The following is a 22,034-nucleotide window of genomic DNA, read 5'->3' as shown; positions in this document are numbered from 1 at the left end:
CCCCACGTCAGTCTCCTGCCGCGCCACCATGCGGCCGCTCCATAGCACTAGGTGCGGCCAAAAGTGTTAGTTTTGAAAAAAAAAAGTTAGATTTAAAATTAGTTTAAAAAAATGTTTAAATTAAAAAAAATCGCGCGGGGAGGGGAGGTGCTCTCTGCCTGCCGAACCGCCCGGCTGGCTGTGGTGTGCGGAATCCAAGGGGTGGGAAACCGGCGGGTTTGGAATGGGACGGCGTTTTTATACTGGCCCTGGCCGCGCGGCGACGGTGCGTGCCCGTGCTGCTGAGTTCGCCGTGCCGGTGCCGGTGCCGGAGGCTTCCGGGACGCGCGCGTCGCGTGGGGGACTTGGGGTTGCTTTCAGAGTTTGGCCGGGCACCCGAAGTGCTGCGGCGGGCCCCGGGGACTCCGTCCGTCTCCATGCTGGGTCCACGCGCGACCCCGCGTGTTTGGTGGAAAACTTGTGACTGGTTCACCGCGGTGATGGATTGTGAACGGATTTACCATACAGCTGACCTTTTCCATACGTTGACTGGCGTCGCCGTGACGACAAATAGGTGCTCGGGTTTCGTCTGAGAATCAGGTGCTCGAGAACTCCACCTGGTTCAGATGGCAAAATGAAAATCGTAGCACAAGCTAGCGGACTATCGGATCGGTTATGCCAAAACGTAAAAGATCTTGCCAAACCTTGCATACGGCATCGGCAATACTCACTCTGTCCTGAAAGAATGAATTTCTAGTGACTTTAGGATAGATTAGCAAAAAGGATAAAAAAGACTATGCTACCTCTTATTAAACTGTTGAAGCTCAATAGCTCTAATTACTGAGAAGCCTAACTAAGTAGTGTTATTTGGAGTATTAATAGCAGCGTAGGAGAAAGATGTTGTGTTAAATGTAACCCAGACTACGAGAGAGATTAATGTGGATCGGTGAACCGTTCACCTTCAAAAATTAATTCTTTTGGAGTATATAAGTTGATGAAGTACTCCTCACGACTTCTTTTAAAAAGCAAAAAGGTTAGGCAGACGGTGGACTAGCAAACTGTAGAAAACCGGCACGCGAACGGGCAGTGGGCCGTTAGTCTTTTTTTAAAAAATAAATAAATGTTGGTATAAAGTTCAGCTAGTCTTGTATTGGGCCAAGACTTATGTCTCAGCAGGCCGAGTTCTCAAAGTAGGCTCAGCTCGCCTGCTCGTAACAGATTTTGTTGGGCCTACTAAGCCCAAAGCATTACCTGAGGCCGCGAGGCTCCTCCAAGGCAAAGCTGGGTCGTAGACCCTGTAGCTCGCAGGCCCCCAGCAGGATGCGCTAAAGCTAATACCGGCTCACGGGATGGCAGGCAGCCCAACGCCTCAATTAGGCCCCCTTTGGAACACGGCATTTTTTCCCATTTCTGCGTTCTATCTTAGACCCCAACTAAGCCCTCAGGTGGAAACAGAAAACTTCCCATCGGGGAATGCCTCCTATCTTTATTTCCACGGGGAGGAAAATTCTATAACCCCACCCTTGTCAAAACTTAAACCTTGTTAAATGCTCATGTATCTACCTCAATCCAACACACATTAATTGAGTTGAATACATGGACATCCAAATAAACCCTTACAACCAAGAATTTCTCCTCATTCTTGCCCCGTGTGAGGAATTAGTCCCCGAAACTGTTCCTGGGCTAAAGCTAATACCTGCTCTCTAGGATGGCGTACAGATCAACATCACTAGGACCCATCTAAACTTTTTTTTGCTTTATTGGACTAGGTACCAAGGCACGTTAGATGAGTTATACTAGTTAGACTAAAAAATAGTTTAAATTAGCTAGGTGGGCTAGCTAGTTGGCTAACAACTAGTCAGAGACCTGATTTAAAATAGTAGTCCACCTATTAGTCCTCTTATTTGATATATTAAGGCTAATTTTTAGCTAGCTAGCGATTAGCTATTATATCAAATAAGCTCTAAAAACATAGTGTAATGCGCGCAGCAATGACCACAAATTCCACCAACACTGCATCGCATTATTGGCGCGCTAGCAAAGTTTCCAGAATCACCACACAACGCAAACAAATTAACTCCTATGCGGGGAGGAATCTCTGCCCTGAAGGCCTCACAAGTCACACCGATCCCTAAAGATTCGTTGATTTGAGGTGAATCAAAGGTCGAACGTATCCGTCACGTCAACGTTACGTCCCCAAGGCCCGGAGCTGATGCCTCTCGCCTCACTCTGCAAGCGTAGTCCGATCGCACGCACTCGATCACCGTTGACTCGTCTATCCCAGCTCCCCACGTGGCAACTTGGCACGTGCCATGTGGTGCCGTCACCGTGCGGTTTTGACTTTGACGGACGGGTGGCTTCCAGTACGGCAGCACCCGAGAGAAAGAGAGGACGGCTCGTCGGCTCCACCCCACTCCGTACACCATTATTTGACGCACGATGATCGTGATCCGGATGCCGGTCCCACAGTGCGGGTGCAGCGCAATAATGGCGGTGGCCTCCGTCCTCTTCCCCGCGATGCCGCAACGCCACGATCGCTTCTGGCCTACGCCTCTCGCTCTCACGTCGCCATCACCCCGAAGTGGCGAGAGGTTAACAACATGCCACCAGCCGCTGCAGCCGCCGCCGCCTCCTGCCGCTGCCCCTCCACTCCCCAGCCCCCCCGCTCTTCCCACTTCGAGTTCGAGTCCAACCACCTTCACTTCGCCTCCTCCTCGACCCCGCCATCCTCAATGGCGGCCGCCGCTGCCAACGCCGACTACCTAGACGACGACGAGTTCGACGACTACAACCCGCACCCCTACGCCGGCGGCTACGACATCACCGCCACCTACGGCTCGTCTCTTCCGCCCTCCTCCGCCACCTGCTACCCCGTCGCCTCTCCCGCCGCGACGCCCGCCCCCACCGCCCCGCAGCCGGTTCCGCGATCTCCGCTCCCTCAGCCGCCCGCACCCGCACCCGCCCCGGCGCCATCGCCAGCGCCACAGCCCCTTCGGCCGAGCTCGCCACCATCCCCGGCCCCGGCCCCCGCGGCGGAGCCGTACGACTACGGGGACGCGCTGCGCCACCAGCCGTTGTACCCCACGCCGGAGGTGTTCCGCGGGTGGCCGTTCCTGCCGCCGCCGCTGGTGCCACACTGCCGCTGCCGCTCCGCGTGCGCGTGCGCGTGCGCCCGCGCCCGCCACCGCGACTACTGGAGGCAGTGCATGCGGGGGCTGGACTACCTTTTCGGACACTGCGACGGCTACGGGGAGCGCCGCATCGGGGTCGACTCCCTCGGGGTCCCCGTCTACGCCAACAGGAAGGGGGGCGTCGAGGACGCCGTCGTCGTCGAGGTGGCGCCGCCGGCCACCGGGACTGTGCAGTGGCGCGACGCCGGCCAGGAGCAGTTTCAGAGCAACGTGAGCAAATACACGCGCGTCGTGCCGTTCTGGATTTTCCTCAGCTCTCTCCAGTGCTGTGCTGCCATTCTTACTGACGGATGGGGGATTCCCCTTCTATTTTGTTATTTGGAAACAGCGATCGTCTTGGTATGGTAATGCAGAAGAGGAGACGCATTCATATGAGCAGCCTAGCTACACTTCATATGATCGATCTTATGAACAGCCTACCTACACTTCATATGATCGATCTTATGAACAGCCTACCTACACTTCATATGACCGATCTTATGAACAGCCTACCTACGCTTCATATGATCGACCTTATGAACAGCCTACCTACACTTCATATGATGGATCCTATGAACAACACAACAGGTTTCATGGTGTTCCCGATGAGACTACTTGGTTTCCTAATCAGAGCTACCAGGATGTCTACAGAGAGGAGGAATCTCAATACCAGGTGCTTATCATGCCTGGATAGTTAAACTTGTTTCCCCTCTATGAGCTGTCTGAATTCTGTTGTAAGCTGGTATTCCCAGCGCAGGATCGTGGGCTTTCATTATAAAGCCGGGTGAAATGCCTTTGATCTATTATCATGCCTGGATATGTCGCTAACATGGGCGCTTAGCTCAATTATGCGTCAGCGTCACTGTAATCTTGATTTTCAGTTATGTGAAATACAATTGTTTAATTTATCCGTTAGTGAACGAGTTAGCCATCTGCATCCCAGTTCTGTCTATTAACAAAGCAATTTTAAATTATACACACACACACATCTGTTCCACCTCACGTGATTTGTGCTATCTTTAATAGGAAAGTGTGGCTTGCCTCATAAACAAAAGAGTTTCATCTGTAGCTTCCAAAATAAACATAACCATTCTTTATGTTCTACGACCAACTACTTCTGAATCTTCCAAACTGATGCAGCATATTTTCTATTCTTCTAATAGCTGTTGAATATAACATGTAGGAATTCTTGTCTTATGATGAAGATAGTAAAATTTCGTCTCAACCTATTTTTAGCTACAATCAGCATTTTGGTGAACAACCGCTCCATATTCATGTTGAGCCTCCAGAAACAGTTTCTTCTCACAAGTTGGAGTACTATGAGGTTTGTTACTGATCTGGCAGCCCCATTGCTTTGTGTTTCATTTGGGTTTTAAGGAACATACTTTCCTGGATTATGTTTATTGATAAATTATATGCTTCTTCAGGAGAACCTTATGTATCTGTAACACATCTTGTGTTTATCAGTCCTCACTATTCTGAACTAAGTCATATTTTGGTCCTGGTGTAGAACTTCTCGACTTACAACAGCCAAAATGATGTTGATAATTTGGAGAGTTCAAGACAATCATATGAGATACAACCCTATGTGCACATGCCTTATGATCAACTTGAACCTTATAGGCCTTCATGGTCTCTGAATTCAGGATACTATCAGGCCTGCACAGAAGGGATAACTCCTGAATATGACAATGTAAGTTAGATAACTTCATGGGTTTTGCCCTGCTATGCATATTGTTTGAATTTCACGCCTAGTTTTAATTGGGGGAAAATTTTCAAATAGTTTGTGTGATTTATTTATGCTATCATTTTGAACCATTGAAGGGCAGGTCTGGTGCAGTGGTGAGAGCTGTCTCACTGAGTCACCAGGTCGTGGGTTCGAAGCAGCCTCTCCGCAGATTTTGCGGGGAAAAGGCTTGTCTCGATTTATCCCTTCCCCAGACCCCACTCATGTGGGAGCCTCCGGCACTGGGTCTGCCCCCCTATCATTTTGAACCATTCTGTTTTAAGACATCCAAACATTATTTCTGTCTTATGTGCGGTGTTACTGATACGTTTTTTAGCTTTCCCCATTTTTGGATGCTCACTGTTCATTTAAATTGTTAATTGTTGCATGTGGTATGTCTATGGAATCTAATTATTCTTTGACCGCTTTGCTTACAGCATACACTGGCATCTGATGAATGCTGGGATATATCAAGCTTATTTATGTCTCCATTCTATCCTCAAGAAACACGATCTTATGAGCAGTCTCATGGTGATGAAAATGTCTAAATTGGAAGATCAACTGGAACGTACTTTCTGAAGATAATCACCAGATAGCTAAATTGGTATGCACAGCAATGTGTGTGTGTGTGTGTTTTCTATGGTTTGTTGCTATATGAATCTGGATCAGCATACAATGGCCCATACTGTTTTCTTGAAGCCAGCCAATTCTTCCATGTGGGACTGGATGTGCCATAATATCCTTTCCATTTTTCCTGGTGATTGATGGGTGACCTTTTGGTGGTGTTCAGCCATTTTATTTCTTGGATTGCTAAACTGAACAAAGAAAATTGTTTTCTATTTTGAAATGCAGTAGATCGAAATGTCATAATATCCATTACAGGAGCTCTCCACATTTCTCACAAAGTTCCTTGATGAACCAAAATGGTTGTCGGGAACGGCACAACCTTTTTGTTTTGCCATCCAACCAGACAGAAGCACGGAACTACCACTATCTCTATGGATATAATGGGCACCTAGTCGTTCTACTTTACTTAGATAGGGTGTCTCCGAGATATCATGAGTTATTGTTGCAAACGGGTCTGTAGCCTATTGTCACAGCATCACAGGAGCTTTAGTAGCACCTTAGGTCAAGAGTCCGACTCCCCGTGGGAGCGAATTTGGACAGGCCTGGGTTAAAAAAACACCCGTCGTTAGCTGTGTTCCTGAGTTATAAGTCTAACCACCTGAGTCGATTTCAGCAAGATGCATATGGCTGCAGGCGCATGTCCTGGGTGCTCGGTGGCACATCTCGGCCAGCGCGCGAGAAGTTTCTTCTTAATGCAATACTGTGGGGGCAGTCTTTCCCCCGTAGGTTGAGTTTTTTTGCTGGGCTTGCCAATACAATTACTCACATACAGAATTGTTTAGTGCTCCATTGGATCATTGTTTCTTTACCATTAATGTAGCTGTTTTCTTCTGGACGGTGGCACAAAAGAAAAGTTAGAATGATTTCAATTTCAATTGGCAATTTCAATGGATTATGTTTTTTGTTTTGATCAAATCAGGATATAGGAATTCTTTTGTCATTTTACATGCTTCTACTCTTTTGCGGTACAGTATTTTTCATCTTCATCATTGTGTAACAAAGTTGTGTGATATGTAACCTGCAGGGTGATGAAACTAACCATATTAGTCAATTCTGGAACTTTGGACATTACTCAACCTATACTGAATACTCTGTATTGTAGCAATGTCGCTTCAGGTTCAATTGTATTTGTATAATTGTATTCACATGTGATTTAAATTTACTGGCTATGTGTAATGAAAACTTTACTTGTAAGATATTATGTTCCAAGTATATGCGAGACCAGTTGCAGCATTGCTGACCAGAGATACATTCACCCTGTGTTAGATTTTCAGTTTGCCTAAAGCTGAAGCTGATTTTGTACATTCTTCTTCTTCGTTACCAGAGTCTTGTTTGTACCAGAAAATTCTGTGTTCCTGGCTGCAAGTAGCATCAGATATTACATTCTTCCTTACATGAGTGCAAATACCAGTCTTTTCAGCTTGCTTTTCCCAAAGTTACCACAAGGTGGCTTAGTTCACACCTCTGTCTAATTTACAATTTTCATCTTGTTTGACGTAAGCCAGGTTTTGCTGTCTTGTTTCTGTATGTATGTCTTTTCACAATGTCCTGTGTCAAAGTTATTATGTAGTGTAAAACCAAACGATCATTTCAGGACCTTCGCAGGGCTCTACTTGCTCTGCATGTCATTTGATACCAGAGACTGTTGTGTTGTTCTTAAAATCTACTTATGTGGCATTCATCAGCAAGATGTTCTATGAAACATTTCTTCATGGTACTAGCTACTTTTTTGGTAGAACTGTTCCGCGATTCTTTTGTTTCAAGCTACACTGTTCTAGTTCATGGACAGCAGCTCGTGACATAATAGTATCTGGGAAGTGTTGTCTATATATGAAGAAACTATTTGTTCTTAGCTCTTCATTCTATCATCATTTCGAGGCAGTGACAGAGTTAGAAAAGCCCAAAGCTGCACTGTTTTCAGGACTTGTAGCTTCCCTGAAAACTTGGGTCATGAAGCTACATCCGGTTACAGCGTACAAAGATGGACCCTCGTTCCAAGTATGATCTATTGGCAGGTAAGGTGTCACTTCTGGGTATCTCTCCTAGGCCCATAGTCTGCTGGTGCCGAACAGGAAATCATGGGTGGTTAACACTAGTGTTCGTTGCTATATATTTTCAGGTCAAATCTTTGCTGCCATCCTGGGCCTCCATGGCCTGGCCCAACTGGTCCTTTGGTCGACTTTGGTGTGGATGGAGGTGGAGAGATGTTCCAAGAATAGAACAGAACTCTGAGATGTTTTAAAGGTATGAATGAACTAATAAATTTCTGAACTCTGTAGTGAAGTGCTACTAAAGTAACTAAACAAAATGTGAAATAATAGCGAAGGCCAATGCACTCTTTGTTTCCTGGTAGCACTAATAACCACTTTTGTTGCATGTACGACCTACCTTTTTGCTTGTCCAGTGGATGGTGATCAAACAAACAATTCTCTGTGCACACACAATTGTTTAGCCACAAGACTGTTTTACATATCTCTGAATTGCTTTTGCTAGTTCCCCGCTCGTGTAAAGGAGCATCAAAAGGCACATCTTGCTCCAGCATAGGACTGACAAATGCCGGACCCACTCATCACTGGGATAGATATACATTGGATACTTGTTTCTTTTCATGAATCATGATCCTTGAAATAAGGCTACCTTACCCTGGGGAAGATAAAAAGGAGACCGAAAGATGCCCTTTCATATCAAGCCGTCTAATCTCCTTCTGCCGAGTTGTCCAGTTGAGCTGCCGTAGAAACAAGAAACAGTATGATGACTTTTGCATCACTTCCTATTTGACTGAACCTCTCTCACGGCTGTGTTTAGTTGGCGAAATTTGGTAATTTGGCTACTGTAGTATTTTCGTTTTTATTTGTCAATTAGTGTTTAATCATGGACTAATTAGGCTCAAAACGTTCGTCTCGCGATTTCCAACCAAACTGTGCAATTAGTTTTTTTTCGTCTACATTTAATGCTCCATGTACGTATCGTAAGATTCGATGTGATGGCTACTGTAGCATTTTTTTGTAAACTTTTTAAAAACTAAACACAGCCTAAAATTTTTTTTTTTGAGCGTGACACAATGCAGCTGCTCTCATGTTTCGTTCTTCGGTCTCCAGAGCACTTATCAGACGACTGCTGACAGCTTACTCTCATGTGTGGACTGGTGGCGCAAAAGGAAAATTCCGGCAGACCTGAAACCAATTGAGATGGTTGCCAATGGATATCCTTTACATCTAGAAAAATATACCGTGGGTGACTTTCCTTGTATTTCAACTTGCAGCATTCAAATCCCAACTTGCATCAGGTTTGGCCACTTAAGTAATAATGTGTTCAAACGTCTTGTCAGTCCTAAAATGCTTGCCAGCGTGGAACTAAGGTATGACAAAAGCAAGTGCATTGACATATATTATGCTCCAGGTTGCCTTTCATTTTTCTATGGTATGATTAGCCGCTTTTAGTGTATTGCTGCTAGTAGTGTGCATGTCATCTAATATTTTGTGAACGCATAGGCCCATATGATATGATGATCCTGGGCAGATCCCACTATTTTAATTGTGTTCTGTATTATTCAAAAGGTACGGTCATAGTCTCATAGAGGGACTTATCAGATTATAGTTTATATATACAGGTCGGCCAAAGTTGCCACTTGAGCATAGAGAACGGCGAACTGAAGCATCTCTGGTACGTGTGGTGTGCTTTGGTTGTCTGCACTGTGTAAGTCTGGCCAGTCTCAGGACGTGTTTGATTATCTAGTTTGTTTTAATATAGTCACTTCTTCTCTGAATGGGTAAGGTTACCTTCTTTGAGGCATTTTATGGAACAACCAGGGCGCTCATCCAGGGGCACTCCATCGACGCTCTCATCCTCTGGTCGTCATCTCAGGATGAGTGTATTTGGTTATGATGACATGCAGCTTTCCTTCATTCTAGTAAATTCTTACCGCGTCCACCGACAGTTTACATGGGAGTAATAAGCTTATCATTGGTAGTACTTGCTTGCGCAGTCAATCTCAGGATTCGCCTGCTGTGTTTAGGAATTCGATCAGCAACAGGTGAGCTGCCTGAGATGAATGCTGAGCGTATTTCTTGCTTGCAAGTAGCTTTCTTGGAATAGAGAAGAGGTTAGCCCTTGTTTAGTTGCTACCCAATTTCCAAAAAGTTGCTACAGTACCTGTCACATCGAATGTTTGCGGCCTATGCATGGAGCATTAAATGTAGACGAAAAGAAAAACTAATTGCACAGTTTGGTGGGAAATTACGAGACGAACGTTTTAAGCCTAATTAGTCAATGTTTAGACACTATTTGCTAAATAAAAACGAAGATGCTACAGTAGACCCAAAATCCAAATTTCGCGAACTAAACAAGGCCTTAGTGAAGAAGACCCGTATGCAGTAGCACTGATGTGTCTACACTCTCTCCACAGTGCCGAGGTGGTCTCGTCTCGTCCCGGAAACTTGGGCCGTGTCCCAACAAGAGTCCAAGTGCCAGCCAGCCACATGGGGAGTGGGGGCTGTGGCTAGTGGCTACGGAGTACTACTACTATTCCCTCCATCCATCTCCTGCTGCTGTCTAGTGACCTGACCTCGACTACCTGACCCACATGAGTGAGTGAGCAGGGGGGGAAAAAACTTGCTTGGAGCTATGGCGCCCTCTTCTGCGCTGTACTAGTGCTGCCTTCCACAATGCACATCAATGACGAACCAGAAACAGAGCAGGGTCTTGATCCTGAGGGGTGAGAGGGCATAGATAGGCCAACAACCACCATGCCCACAGGCTCTCTCATGGATGGGATGACCATGCATTGCGTTGCATGGGTACGTTGCTCCGGTTGGATGCGCAAACTTTGAGCACCAAAAGGACGTCGTCGTCTCGGCGACTCGCAAATTAGGCATGCGAGTGGCATTCATTGTTGGAACGCCATAGCCCACACTGTTCCCCGTCACGGAGATGAAGCTGGCGGCATGTGCTATACTAGCTAGGGTGAAGATTAGATGGAGTGAGCCGACGGGTAGGTAATCTTCGCCTGTTCGGTTGACTGATTCGTACTGTGCTACCCGTGTTTATATGAGAGGGAGCCGCTCCCAGCCGATCAGATCCGGCCTTCATTGCCAGTGGACGGAGCCGCCGGACCGCCATAGGCATGTTACCCTGCCGTCCCGTCGTGGTCACGGTCGCCGTCGTAAAAGCAGGCCACCAGCAGCGCATTGATGGGGCCTCCCCCGTGAATGTCTGAGATTTGCAGACAGTGGCGCTTGTCACTCGGGGCCCGTCGGCCACCTACAGCTGCAATGCAACACACCATTCCAACTCGCTCGCTCCAAACATCAATCGGCCTAGCGTTGAGGTGGAAGAATGCGCCGTGAACGTGAACTGTCCTTGCAAGGACAGGACAGGGCCTGACACCGGGCACATGCCCCTGAATCGGTGGCGAGTGGCGTTGATCCGTCTGACCGTCTCCCATCCGTCCAATTCCACACTGCGCTGCAAGCATGTCGCAGCTGTCCATTGGACGGACGGATACACATGCATATGATGCTGCCTGGGGCAGCTGACTACGAGGAGCCACAGCCAGTGTTCTTTCTGCCAAAAGGGTGGCAAAAGGAGCAGCGTGCAGTGAGCTGCGACCTGCGAGCCTCGACTTGGACCTGGGTGGGTATGGTGGGTAGGCAGCCGGAAACGACAGGCGACAGCAGATTCGTTTCGCCTTTTGCCCTTGGATTTTCAACTGCTCTCCGAATATCTCGTGCATTCGTTCTCGTTCCTGTGCACGTCCTCAACTCACGTCCCGCGCCTGCAGCTGCATTGTGCTCTTGTTTGTACCCTTATTCGCCTCGTGCTCGCGTCTGATTCTGTCAGGGAATGCGGAGGAAAAGTTGCACTCGGGTCCAGATTATTAAGGCCCCGTTTAGATGCTACCCAAAATCTAAAATTTTTCAAAATTTCTCGTCACATCAAATCTTGCGGAAGAACATTAAATATAGATAAAAAGAAAAACTAATGGCACAGTTTGACCATAATTGGTGAGACCAATATGTCGGGTACCGTAGAATCGGGTACCCCGAGCAAATATCAAAAGGGTCACTTGAATCCCATCAAAAAGCAGAGCTAGAAGCTAAGTCGTAGGCTCCTCACCGGCTACGTCCGAGCCTACCAAGCTCTCCGCCCCGCCTCGAGGCTCAGACAGGAGGTCTCGGCGTCCTGACGCTATCTCCGCCTCGCGCGAGGCCTTATTCGGAAGGCCTCGATAGGGAGTGCAATCTCCGCCTCGCGCGAGGCCTCTCGCGGAAGGCCTCGGCAAGGAGTCCGATCTCCGTCTCGGGCGAGGCCTCATTCTCCGTATCGCTCGAGGCCGGTTCGTCCATAGCCTGTCGCCCCCCCCCCCCCCCGCCTCGACCGATCCTCCTGACAGCACGTCATGTCCCATTAATACGTCAACCACTCCCGCGGTCTCAGCCGGACGATGGCTCGACACCGCAGAATGGTCGACGGGACCTGAGGTCGCATCAGCGTCATACCGGCTAGGACAGGGCATGGCGGGGATTACCGGCCACTGTGTTCTGACGCTGTGCCCACGATCAGCGCCCACACTACACTGTGCCCCGCGATCCCCGCCTCGAAAACAACATCGCACGGACAACTTGGCCCGGGTCATCACCGCCTCCAAGCCAGCGCACCAGATCAGCCGCTCTCTCGGGGCCTCGGCACTGTGCACCAAGGTCTCGGCTATCTCGGGGTTCGTGTCCGCCGAGACCCCCCACTGCGGTGCAGCCTCGGCACCGACCAAGCCTTGGTCTCGCGCACAGTTCGTCCACAGCGGCTTGCACGTTCACCGCCGCACCCACTCTGAGGTAGTCCCGGGGCTCCCACGACGCACAGGATCGGATGGGACTAGCACACCGCCCCAATGCTCCAAGGACGGACCACTCCGACGACCACGCCGCCACAGAAATAGGCCACAGGGCTCGGACATGCCGCCCCTGTTGGCACGACGCCGTGTAGTTAGCACATGTACTGTCCTTGTCCTCCCTTCAACTATAAAAGGAGAGGACTTGGGCCACTTAGAGAGAGAGGTCTAACGAAGAAGAACACTAGGTAACACACACACTCCCCAGCTGCCTAAGAGCAACGTCTCAAGCAGCCCACACGACACCTCGCCGAGACCTGGGACTAGCTCTCTCTCTCTCTCACCTAGCTTGTAACCCCCTACTATGAGCACATCGGTGCAAGGAATACAAGATCTATCTCTTAGACTGGACGTAGGACATCGATTGCCTGAACTAGTATAAACCTTGTGTCTCTTTGCATCACCATTCGAGATTAGGAGCACGCAGTTCACATTTACTGGTTGGTTGAGGACCCCTCGGTCCGAAACACCGACAGTTGGCGCGCCAGTTAGGGGAACTCTACGTGTCAGTTTCGTCATCCCAGCAAGTTTCGCATGGCAGACCCCGTACGACCGTTGTGTCTCGGCACGGTGGTTTGGTTTGGGAGCCTAGAGTTCATGTCTCTAGGGCATGAGTATGACATGGTACTTCTCACTCCTCGAGCCCCACCAACCGACGATGAAGTCACGCACCGGCAGCCTAGGTGCAGGCAGCGCCCGGGCGGCCGCTCTCGCCGCGCTTGCTAGGCACGACACGAGCAAGATCACCCCGACGCTACGCAAATCCAGGGCGACACGCCGCTCCCCGCCGATATCCTACGACCAGCTGTTGGTGCAAGGTCCCTGGTCGGGGACCTGTCTAGCCTGTGCTTGGACAAGGAGAAACACCGGTGGAACGCGGCAACGCCCAGTCATCAAGCTCCGCTCCACCACCCCCTAAGAACCCGACTCCGGCGGAGCAGAGCCTGACGGCGGCACCATCCCCATACCCCTTTGGGTTGAGAAATGCCGCCGCCTCTTATGCTTACGCTTACACTGCCGCTCACGAGGATGCCTTGGGACGCAGCCAGCGCTTCGCTCTCGACCTGGATGCCCACACTGACTCCTCGGAGGAGGACGAGGCGTGGCCCGGAATGGATTTCTCTGAACTCCACGACCCTGGAGCAATGCGCCATTTCCTGGCTACAAGCGACTACTGCTTCGGCCGCTCCGACTCCAACGACGAGGGCACCTACGACCCCACTCGCGAGTGTTTTCACGTCGGGCTTGGGATACCGAGGGCGGGCGAAGAGGACGAGGGGGCGGGCAGCCGTTCCCCGCTTCGCCCAGGTACAGGCGCCGCCACACCTCCGCGCATTGTCCTACTGGCCGCACGAAACGAGAACCCTGCTCTTGCGCGACCTCAACGCCCAGACCTAGAACAACTCCGTGAGCTCCAGGCCAAGGTCGAACAAGACCAACTTCTTCTATAGCAGCTTCGAGACTCTCTCGAACAGGAGCAGTGAGGTTGCGGCGAAGGTGGAGGAGCCCAACGGAGGGCCCGCGATGTGCATCACCGCATCCACGATGACGAAGGGAGTGAGCAACCCCTAGTCTTCAATCGTGCCAGCCAGAACATCGTGGCTGCGGTAATGTTGGTTCGCGCAATGCCCGAGCCTTCTACTACGGAGGGGTGGTGGGTCCGTGGCGAGCTCTGAGATCTCCTAGAGACCACCGCGGTACCGCAGGCCGAAAGTTCTGCCTCCCGATGGCACGGGGGCGCCTCGAACTTGCTCGTAGCACCACCTCGACAGGATAAGGAAGCCTCGGTTCGTCCCGAGCCCGCTCGAGCACCGATAGCCCACAGGGTCCCCGTGCTTCTTGACTGCCTCGGCAATCGACGCGAGGTGCAGGGAGACCATGAGGCAGTCAGCAGGCGACGATGCCACGACAATGAGGGGCTCGCTCGGGGTTACCACCCACACGGAGGCGGCCGCTATGATAGCGAGGAGGACCGCAGTCCTTCTCCTGAACTACCAGGCCCTCGGGTCTTCAGCAGGGCCATCCGCGCTGCTCTTTTCCCGGCCCAGTTTCGGCAACCAGCCAATCTCATGAAATATAGCGGCGAGACCAACCCCAAACTCTGGCTTGACGATTACCGCCTGGCCTGCCAGCTAGGTGGCGCGGACGATGACCTGCTCATCATCCGCAACCTCCCCTTGCTCTTGTCAGACTCAGCGCGAGCCTGGCTCGAGCACCTTCCTCCCTCACAAATCCACGACTGGCGCGACTTGGTTAGGATCTTCGTCGAGAACTTCTAAGGCACATATGTGCGCCCTGGGAACTCCTGGGATCTTAAAAGCTATCGCCAAAAACCGGATGAGTCTCTCCAAGACTTCATCCGGTGCTTCTCCAAACAGTGCACCGAGTTGCCCAGCGTCGGCGACTCGGAGATCGTCCAGGCTTTCCTCTCCGGCACCACCTGCCGAGACTTGGTTCGAGAGTTAGGTCGGAACGTGCCACACTCAGCTGCCGTGCTCCTCAACATTGCCACCAACTTTGCCTCGGGTGAGGAGGCTATTGGAGCCATCTTCCCCGATAGCGACGCCAAGGGTAAGCAGAGGGATGAAGCCCCCGAGGCCTCAGCCTCCCGCCTCCCCAAGAGAAAGAAGAAGGGGCGCCTGGGGAAGCAGGAGGTCCTGGGGGCCGATCGGGTCGCGGCCGCATAATGCAAGAATCCCCGAGGCCCTAGGGGTCCCAGACCTTTCGACGACATGCTTAACAAACCCTGCCCTTACCACCAAGGCCTGGTCAAGCACACCCTTGAGGATTGCTCCATGCTACGGTGTTACTACACCAGGCTCGGGCCCCCCGACGATGACGCCAAGCAGAAGGGCGACCAGGACGATGACAAGGACGATGGGTTCCTCGAGGTACGCAACGCCTTCATGATCTTCGGCGGACCCTCGGCGTGCCTTACGGCGCGACAGCGAAAGAAGGAACGCCGAGAGGTCTTCTCGGTCAAGGTGGCCACTCCCCGGTACCTCGACTGGTCTCAAGAGGTGATCACCTTTGACCGAGATGACCACCCCGACCATGTTCCGAATCCCGAGTGGTACCCACTTGTTGTCGATCCCATCATCGGCAATACCCGACTCTCCAAGGTGTTGATGGACGGAGGTAGCGGCCTCAATATCCTATACGCCAACACCCTGGAGCTCTTGGAGATCGACCGATCGATGCTCCGAGGCGACGTCGCACCCTTCCACGGCATCGTGCCAGGGAAACGCACGCGACCCCTCGGACGCATCGACCTTCCCGTCTACTTCGGCACCCCCTCCAACTACCGTAAGGAAGTCCTTACCTTCGAGGTGGTCAGATTCGGAGGAGCCTACCATGCCATCTTGGGGCGGCCATGTTACGCCAAGTTCATGGCAGTTCCCAATTACACCTACCTCAAGCTCAAGATGCCAGGCCCCAGCGGCATCATCACAATTGAGTCCATGTACGAACACGCATACGATTGTGACGTCGAGTGCATCGAGTACGCCAAGGCCCTCGCTGAAGCTGAGACCCTCATCGCCAACCTCGACCAACTTAGTGGCGAGGCGCCTGACTCCAAACATCGCGTAGGGATGTTCGAGCCCGTAGAGGCCATCAAGCTCATCCTGGTCAACCCCGCCTGCCCCGATGACCGGGCGCTAAGGATCAGCGCCACCGTCGATATCAAATAGGAAGCCATGCTCGTCGACTTCCTCTGTGCAAATGCTGACATATTCGCATGGAGTCCCTCGGACATGCTGGGCATACCGAGGGAGGTCGCTGAGCACACCTTGGACATCTGGGCTGGCTCTAAACCAGCGAGGCAGCGCCTATGCCGCTTCGATAAGGAAAAGCATAGGGCCATCGGCGAGGAGGTGCAGAAACTCTTGGCGACCGGGTTCATCAAGGAAGTGTCCCACCTAGAGTGGTTGGCTAACCCCGTGTTAGTCAAGAAGAAAAATGGCAGATGGAGGATGTGTGTAGACTACACCGGCTTGAACAAAGCCTGTCCAAAAGTCCCCTTCCCATTACCCCAAATCGATCAAATCGTTGATTCCACTGCAGGGTGTGAGACCCTGTCTTTCCTTGATGCGTATTCTGGTTACCATCAAATCAAGATGAAAGAGTCCGGCCAGCTTGTGACTTCTTTCGTCACACCATTCGGCATGTACTGCTACATGACTATGCCTTTTGGCCTCAGAAACATAGGGGCCACGTACCAGCGGTGCATGACCTAGGTCTTTGGCAACCACATCGGGTAGACCATCGAGGCCTATGTGGATGACATCGTGGTCAAGACCAAAAAGGCCAAGGATCTCATCGATGACTTGAGGATAGCCTTCAAATGCCTTAGAGAGAAGGGCATCAAGCTCAATCCTAAGAAATGTGTATTCAGGGTCCCCCGAGGCATGCTCTTGGGATTCATAGTCTCAGAACACGGCATCGAAGCCAACCCAGAGAAGGTCTCAGCCATAACCAGCATGGGACCAATTAGAGACCTCAAGGGAGTATAGAGAGTCATGGGATGCCTTGTGGCCCTGAGCCGCTTCATCTCGCGCCTCGGCGAAAAAGGTCTGCCTCTGTACCGACTCTTGAGAAAATCCGAGCATTTTTCTTGGACCCCCGAGGCCGAAGAAGCCCTCGACAGGCTCAAAGCGCTGCTCGCGAATCCTCCTGTCCTGGTACCCTCGACCAGGGATGAGGCCCTCTTACTCTACGTCGCCGCAATGACCCAAGTGGTCAGTGCTGCCATAGTAGTAGAGAGGCAGGAAGAGGGGCATGCTCTGCCCACTCAACGACCTGTTTATTTCATCAGCAAGGTGCTCTCCGAGACCAAAGCATGCTACCCCCACATCCAGAAGCTAGTCTACGCCGTAGTCTTGGCCCGACGCAAGCTGCGTCACTACTTTGAGTCTCACCCAGTGACTGTGGTGTCATCTTTCCCCCTGGGCGAGATAGTGAAAGGTCCTAATATGGCTAGAGGGAGGGTGAATAGTCTATTTAAAAATCTACAAATCAACTAGAGCAATTTGATTAGTATGACAAATAGCGTAATGTAAACTTGCTCTAGGTCTACAAGGGTTGCAAGCCACCTATCCAACAATTCTAGTTGCAATGAATATTTAGGCACACAAACTTGCTATGTAATTACTCATTAAGAGCTCTCAACTTTGCTACTCTAAAGAGCTCAACTAGATGAATGTAAATAATAAAGCAAGCTCTCAATTCTAATTACACTAAAGAGCTTGTATCAACTAGTTTGCAAGAATGTAAATGAGTGAGTAGAGTGATTATACCAACGTGTAGGGGATGAACCAATCACAAGATGAATGTATAGCCAATCACCGGGAGAATGCCAAAGAAGAGAGACAATTGATTTTCTCCTGAGGTTCACGTGCTTGCCAACACGCTACGTCCCCGTTGTGTCGACCAACACTTGGTGGTTCGGCGGCTAAGAGGTGTTTCACAAACCTCGTCCACACGATTGGACACTGCAAGAACCTACCCATAAGTGAGGTAACTCAATGACACGAGCAATTTACTAGAGTTACCTTTCGACGCTCCGCCGAGGAAGGTACAACTCCCCTCACAATCATCGGAGACAGCCACAAACAATCACCAACTCATGCCGATCCTCCACTGCTGCTCCAACTATCTAGGTGGTGGCAACCACCAAGAGAAACAAGCGAAATCCACAGCGCAACACGAATACCAAGTGCCACTAGATGCAATCTCTCAAGCAATGCACTTGGATTCTCTCCCAATCTCACAATGATGATGGATCAATGATGGAGATGAGTGGGAGGGTTTTGGCTAAGCTCACAAGGTTGCTATGTCAATGAAAATGTGCAAGAGTTATCCCTTGAGCCGGCCATGGGGCTATAAATAGAGCCCCCATCAAATAGAGCCGTTATACCCCTTCACTGGGCAAAACGCGCTCTGACCGGACGCTCCGGTCATACTGACCGGACGCTGGCCCTCAGCGTCCGGTCGCCCGATGGACGCCACGCGTCACTAGCTTCAAACGCTGTTCATCAGATTTCAACGGCTATGAAGCTGACCGGACGCTCTGGCAAAACTGACCGGACGCTGAAGCCCCAACGTCCGGTCGTTTCCAGTAAGCTCCCTAAGGCATGTTTTTTCGACCGGACATGTCTGGTCCACCTTGACCGGACACAGCTAGCGTCCGGTGCTCAACCCTTAGCCACTGTGCAGACCCGTCAGTTTGACCGGACGTAGAAACCAGCGTCCGGTGCATCTCAGGTCCAGCGTCCGGTGCAACACCAAAACTGGCGACCTCTCTGCCAGCTCGACCGGACGCAACCTTTCAGCGTCCGGTCGCTGAGTGACCTAGCGTCCGGTTAGTAGACCGACGCCAGCATCATTTTGACCAACACCATTTCAACTCTAACTTCTTCACCCTTGCTCAAATGTGCCAATCACCAAGAATTTTGAATCCGGCGCAATAGAAAATAGGCATTTCATTTTCCCGAAAGCGCCGAATCCCACCGAGAACCCATCTCAACCCTGCAAACACCTTGTGCACATGTGTTAGCATATTTTCACAAATATTATCAAGGGTGTTAGCACTCCACTAGATCCTAAATGCATATGCAATGAGTTAGAGCATCTAGTGGCACTTTGATAACCGCATTCCGATACGAGTTTCACTCCTCTTAATAGTACGGCTATCTATCCTAAATGTGATCACACTCACTAAGTGTCTTGATCACTAAAACAAAATGGCTCCTACATTTTATACCTTTGCCTTGAGCCTTTTGTTTTTCTCTTTCTTCTTTTCCAAGTTTGAGCATTTGACCATCACCATGCCGTCACCATTGTCATGATCTTTGCCATTGCTTCATCACTTGGAGTAGTGCTACCTATCTCATAATCATCTTGATAAACTAGGATAGCACTTAGGGTTTCATCAATTAACCAAAACCAAACTAGAGCTTTCAGATAGTTCATAACCAGGAGGCCTCAGGCAGGATAGCCAAGTGGGCCATCGAGCTTATGGGAGAAACCTTGACTTTTGCGCCTCGAAAAGCGATCAAGTCTTAGGTCTTGGCCGATTTCGTGGCAGAGTGCACAGACACCTAGCTACCACCTGCTCAAATTCAGATGGAGTGCAAGACTATGTACTTCGATGGATCCCTGATGAAGACCGGGGCAGGCGCGGGTCTACTCTTCATCTCGCCCCTTAGAGTACACGTGCGCTACATGGTGCGGCTCCACTTCGTCGCCTCCAACAACATGGTCGAGTACGAGGCCCTCATCAATGGCTTACAAGTCGCCATCAAACTTGGGGCACGGCGTCTCAACGTTCGAGGTGACTCGTAGCTCGTCGTAGATCAAGTGATGAAGGAGTCAAATTGCCTCGACCCCAAAATGGAGGCTTACTGCAAGTTGGTACGTCTCCTAGAAGACAAGTTCAACAGTCTCAAACTAAACCACATCGCATGGAAGTACAACAAGGCCGCTGATGAGCTGGCAAAGATGGCCTCGACACGGGCTCTGGTCCCCCCGAACATCTTTGCCATAGACCTCCACAAACCTTTCATTAACTACACCTTGGTAACAGAGGAGGGCCCACCTGTGGAAACCATGGTGAAACTCGACGCCCCCTCCACTGCCAAGACCCCTTTGACTGAGCCTAAGGTTATGGAAGTCAACACCGAGCCTCCGTAGACTGACCAGGACGCAGACTAGCGAGCCCTGTTCCTCGATTGGCTTGATCGGGGGGAGCTTCCTGGCGACAGGACCGAAGCATGATGGTTTGCGCGCCGAGCCAAGACCTACATCCTCTACAATGACGAATTGTACAGGCGAAGTCCCTCAGGTGTCCTCCAACAATGTATCACTGCCGAGGCGGACCGAGCCCTACTTTGGGACTTGCACGCAGGCGCCTGCGGGCACCATGCGGCACCTCGAACGCTCGTAGGAAATGCTTTCTGCCAAGGGTTTTACCGGTCGACGGCGGTCGCCGATGCCACCAAGCTAGTACGCTCATACGAAGGATGTCAGTACTATGCTCGACAAACACATCTCCTAGCCCTGGCCCTCCAAACCATCCCCATCATGTGGCCGTTTGCCGTATGGGGGCTCGACATGGTCGGGCCTCTGCAAAAGGCCCCTAGAGGCTACACCCATCTACTGGTATCAATCGACAAGTTCTCCAAATGGATCAAGGCTTGTCCGATCAATCGAATCAAATCTGAGCAGGCAGTGCGATTCTTCACTGACATCATCCATAGGTTTGGGGTTCCCAACACCATCATCACCGACAACGGAACACAGTTCACTGGCAAAAAGTTCCTGATGTTTTGCGACGACCACCACATTCGCATGGCCTGGTCGGCCATAGGACACCCAAGGACCAACAACCAAGTAGAACATGCCAACGGCATGATCCTACAAGGCCTCAAGCCAAGAATTTACAACCGATTGAAAAAGTTTGGCAAGAAATGGCTCGCCGAACTCCCATCGGTCATCTGGAGCCTGAGGAATACCCCAAGCCGAGCCACAGGTTCACGCCTTTCTTCCTGGTCTATGGGGCCAAGGCCATCCTCCCCATCAATTTGGAATATGGTTCTCCAAGGCTACAAGCCTATAACGAACAAAGCAACCGCACGACCCGAGAGGACGCCCTCAATCAACTAGAGGAAGCCCAAGACGTTGCGCTACTACACTCAGCTAAATACCAGCAGACCCTACGGCGCTATCAGGCCTGGCCCGTCCAAGGCCGAGACTTGAAGGTAGATGACCTAGTGTTGAGGCTAGCACAGAGCAACAAGGGCCGCCACAAGCTGACCCCGCCATGGGAAGGACCGTACATCATCGCCCAAGTACTGAAGCCCGGGACCTACAAGCTAGCCAACGAGAAGGGCGAAGTCTTCACCAACGCTTGGAACGTAGAATAGCTATGTCGCTTTTATCCCTAAATTTCCAAGCATTGTATATGTTGTTTCTCAAAATACGATTAAAAAGCGTTCTTTAGTTGGTATAATTTTTTGAGAAATCCCCCGAGCCCATCGCGGGTCTCGGCAATACAATAACACGGTAAGGGAGACTCAGCTCTGCCTCAGCAGAACCAAGCCTCCCTCGGGGGCTAGATGGGGGACTCCCCCTAAGTCCCACGTACCATTCTTTAGTCATTTTTTCAAAAAGTTCCTACACCAAGTCTCTAACACGCTCTAACAAATCGGTTGTAAAAACCCCTTGTACCGAAGTCTGTTTCCTAAGCAAGAGGCCGGTAGAGTCACGAGACGGCCTACGCCTCTAGGCTATGGCACTCCCTCACTACCTCTCACCCAAGGGACAGCTTAGGCCCCAAGGCGGTGTTTTGCAAACGAAATTTGATCAGGAGCAACAGAGGGCAGAGGCTTGGAAACACAAGAAAAACAACCAAGAAACACAAATACTTCAAAAAGAAAGGCCTCGACGACCACAAGCGTTGCGATGCAAAGATAATTCCTACTCTACTCTGTTTTTACATAGCCCCTTAGGCCCAGGTCAAGCCTCAGGGCCTTCAGCACCGGTAGATGGTAGGGGAGGAACCACCTCCTCTTTGAAGAGCGTCGCTAGCGCCGTGCCAGGGCCTTCCGCTGCCTCCATTAGCTTCGTGACCACCGTGTTGGCCTCC

The 22,034-nt window shown here is 50.8% G+C and overlaps 1 protein-coding gene across 2 annotated transcripts; it reads left to right on the top strand.

The window, feature by feature from the left end:
* Positions 1–2,471: 2,471 nt before the first annotated feature.
* LOC136547502 (uncharacterized protein At5g39570-like) lies at positions 2,472–6,843 on the top strand. 2 transcript variants are annotated; one of them, XR_010781582.1, is made up of 6 exons: positions 2,473–3,380; positions 3,499–3,822; positions 4,333–4,473; positions 4,660–4,842; positions 5,313–5,479; positions 6,527–6,843. XR_010781582.1 is itself a non-coding variant. In XM_066539442.1 (5 exons), the coding sequence occupies exons 1-5, from the start codon at positions 2,580–2,582 to the stop codon at positions 5,421–5,423; spliced, it is 1,560 nt and encodes a 519-aa protein (XP_066395539.1). In that variant the 5' UTR covers positions 2,472–2,579; the 3' UTR covers positions 5,424–6,520. The 2 variants fall into 2 exon arrangements, 1 of the variants encoding a protein (XP_066395539.1); XM_066539442.1 differs by lacking the exon at positions 6,527–6,843 and having other exon boundaries at positions 2,472–3,380; positions 5,313–6,520.
* The last annotated feature ends 15,191 nt before the right edge of the window (positions 6,844–22,034 follow it).

Source organism: Miscanthus floridulus, chromosome 3, assembly GCF_019320115.1.
Source record: "Miscanthus floridulus cultivar M001 chromosome 3, ASM1932011v1, whole genome shotgun sequence".
Taxonomy (NCBI): Eukaryota; Viridiplantae; Streptophyta; class Magnoliopsida; order Poales; family Poaceae; genus Miscanthus; species Miscanthus floridulus.
The sequence above is the reverse complement of the archived record's forward strand: the minus strand, read 5'-3'. Positions and strand labels throughout refer to the sequence as shown.

Excerpts from the sequence above, each read along its gene's own strand:
- LOC136547502 (XM_066539442.1), top strand. The coding sequence starts at position 2,580 with ATGCCACCAGCCGCTGCAGCCGCCGCCGCCTCCTGCCGCTGCCCCTCC. Across the intron at positions 3,381-3,498 it reads AGGAGCAGTTTCAGAGCAAC|CGATCGTCTTGGTATGGTAA; the intron begins GTGAGCAAATAC and ends ATTTGGAAACAG. Across the intron at positions 4,843-5,312 it reads TAACTCCTGAATATGACAAT|CATACACTGGCATCTGATGA; the intron begins GTAAGTTAGATA and ends CTTTGCTTACAG.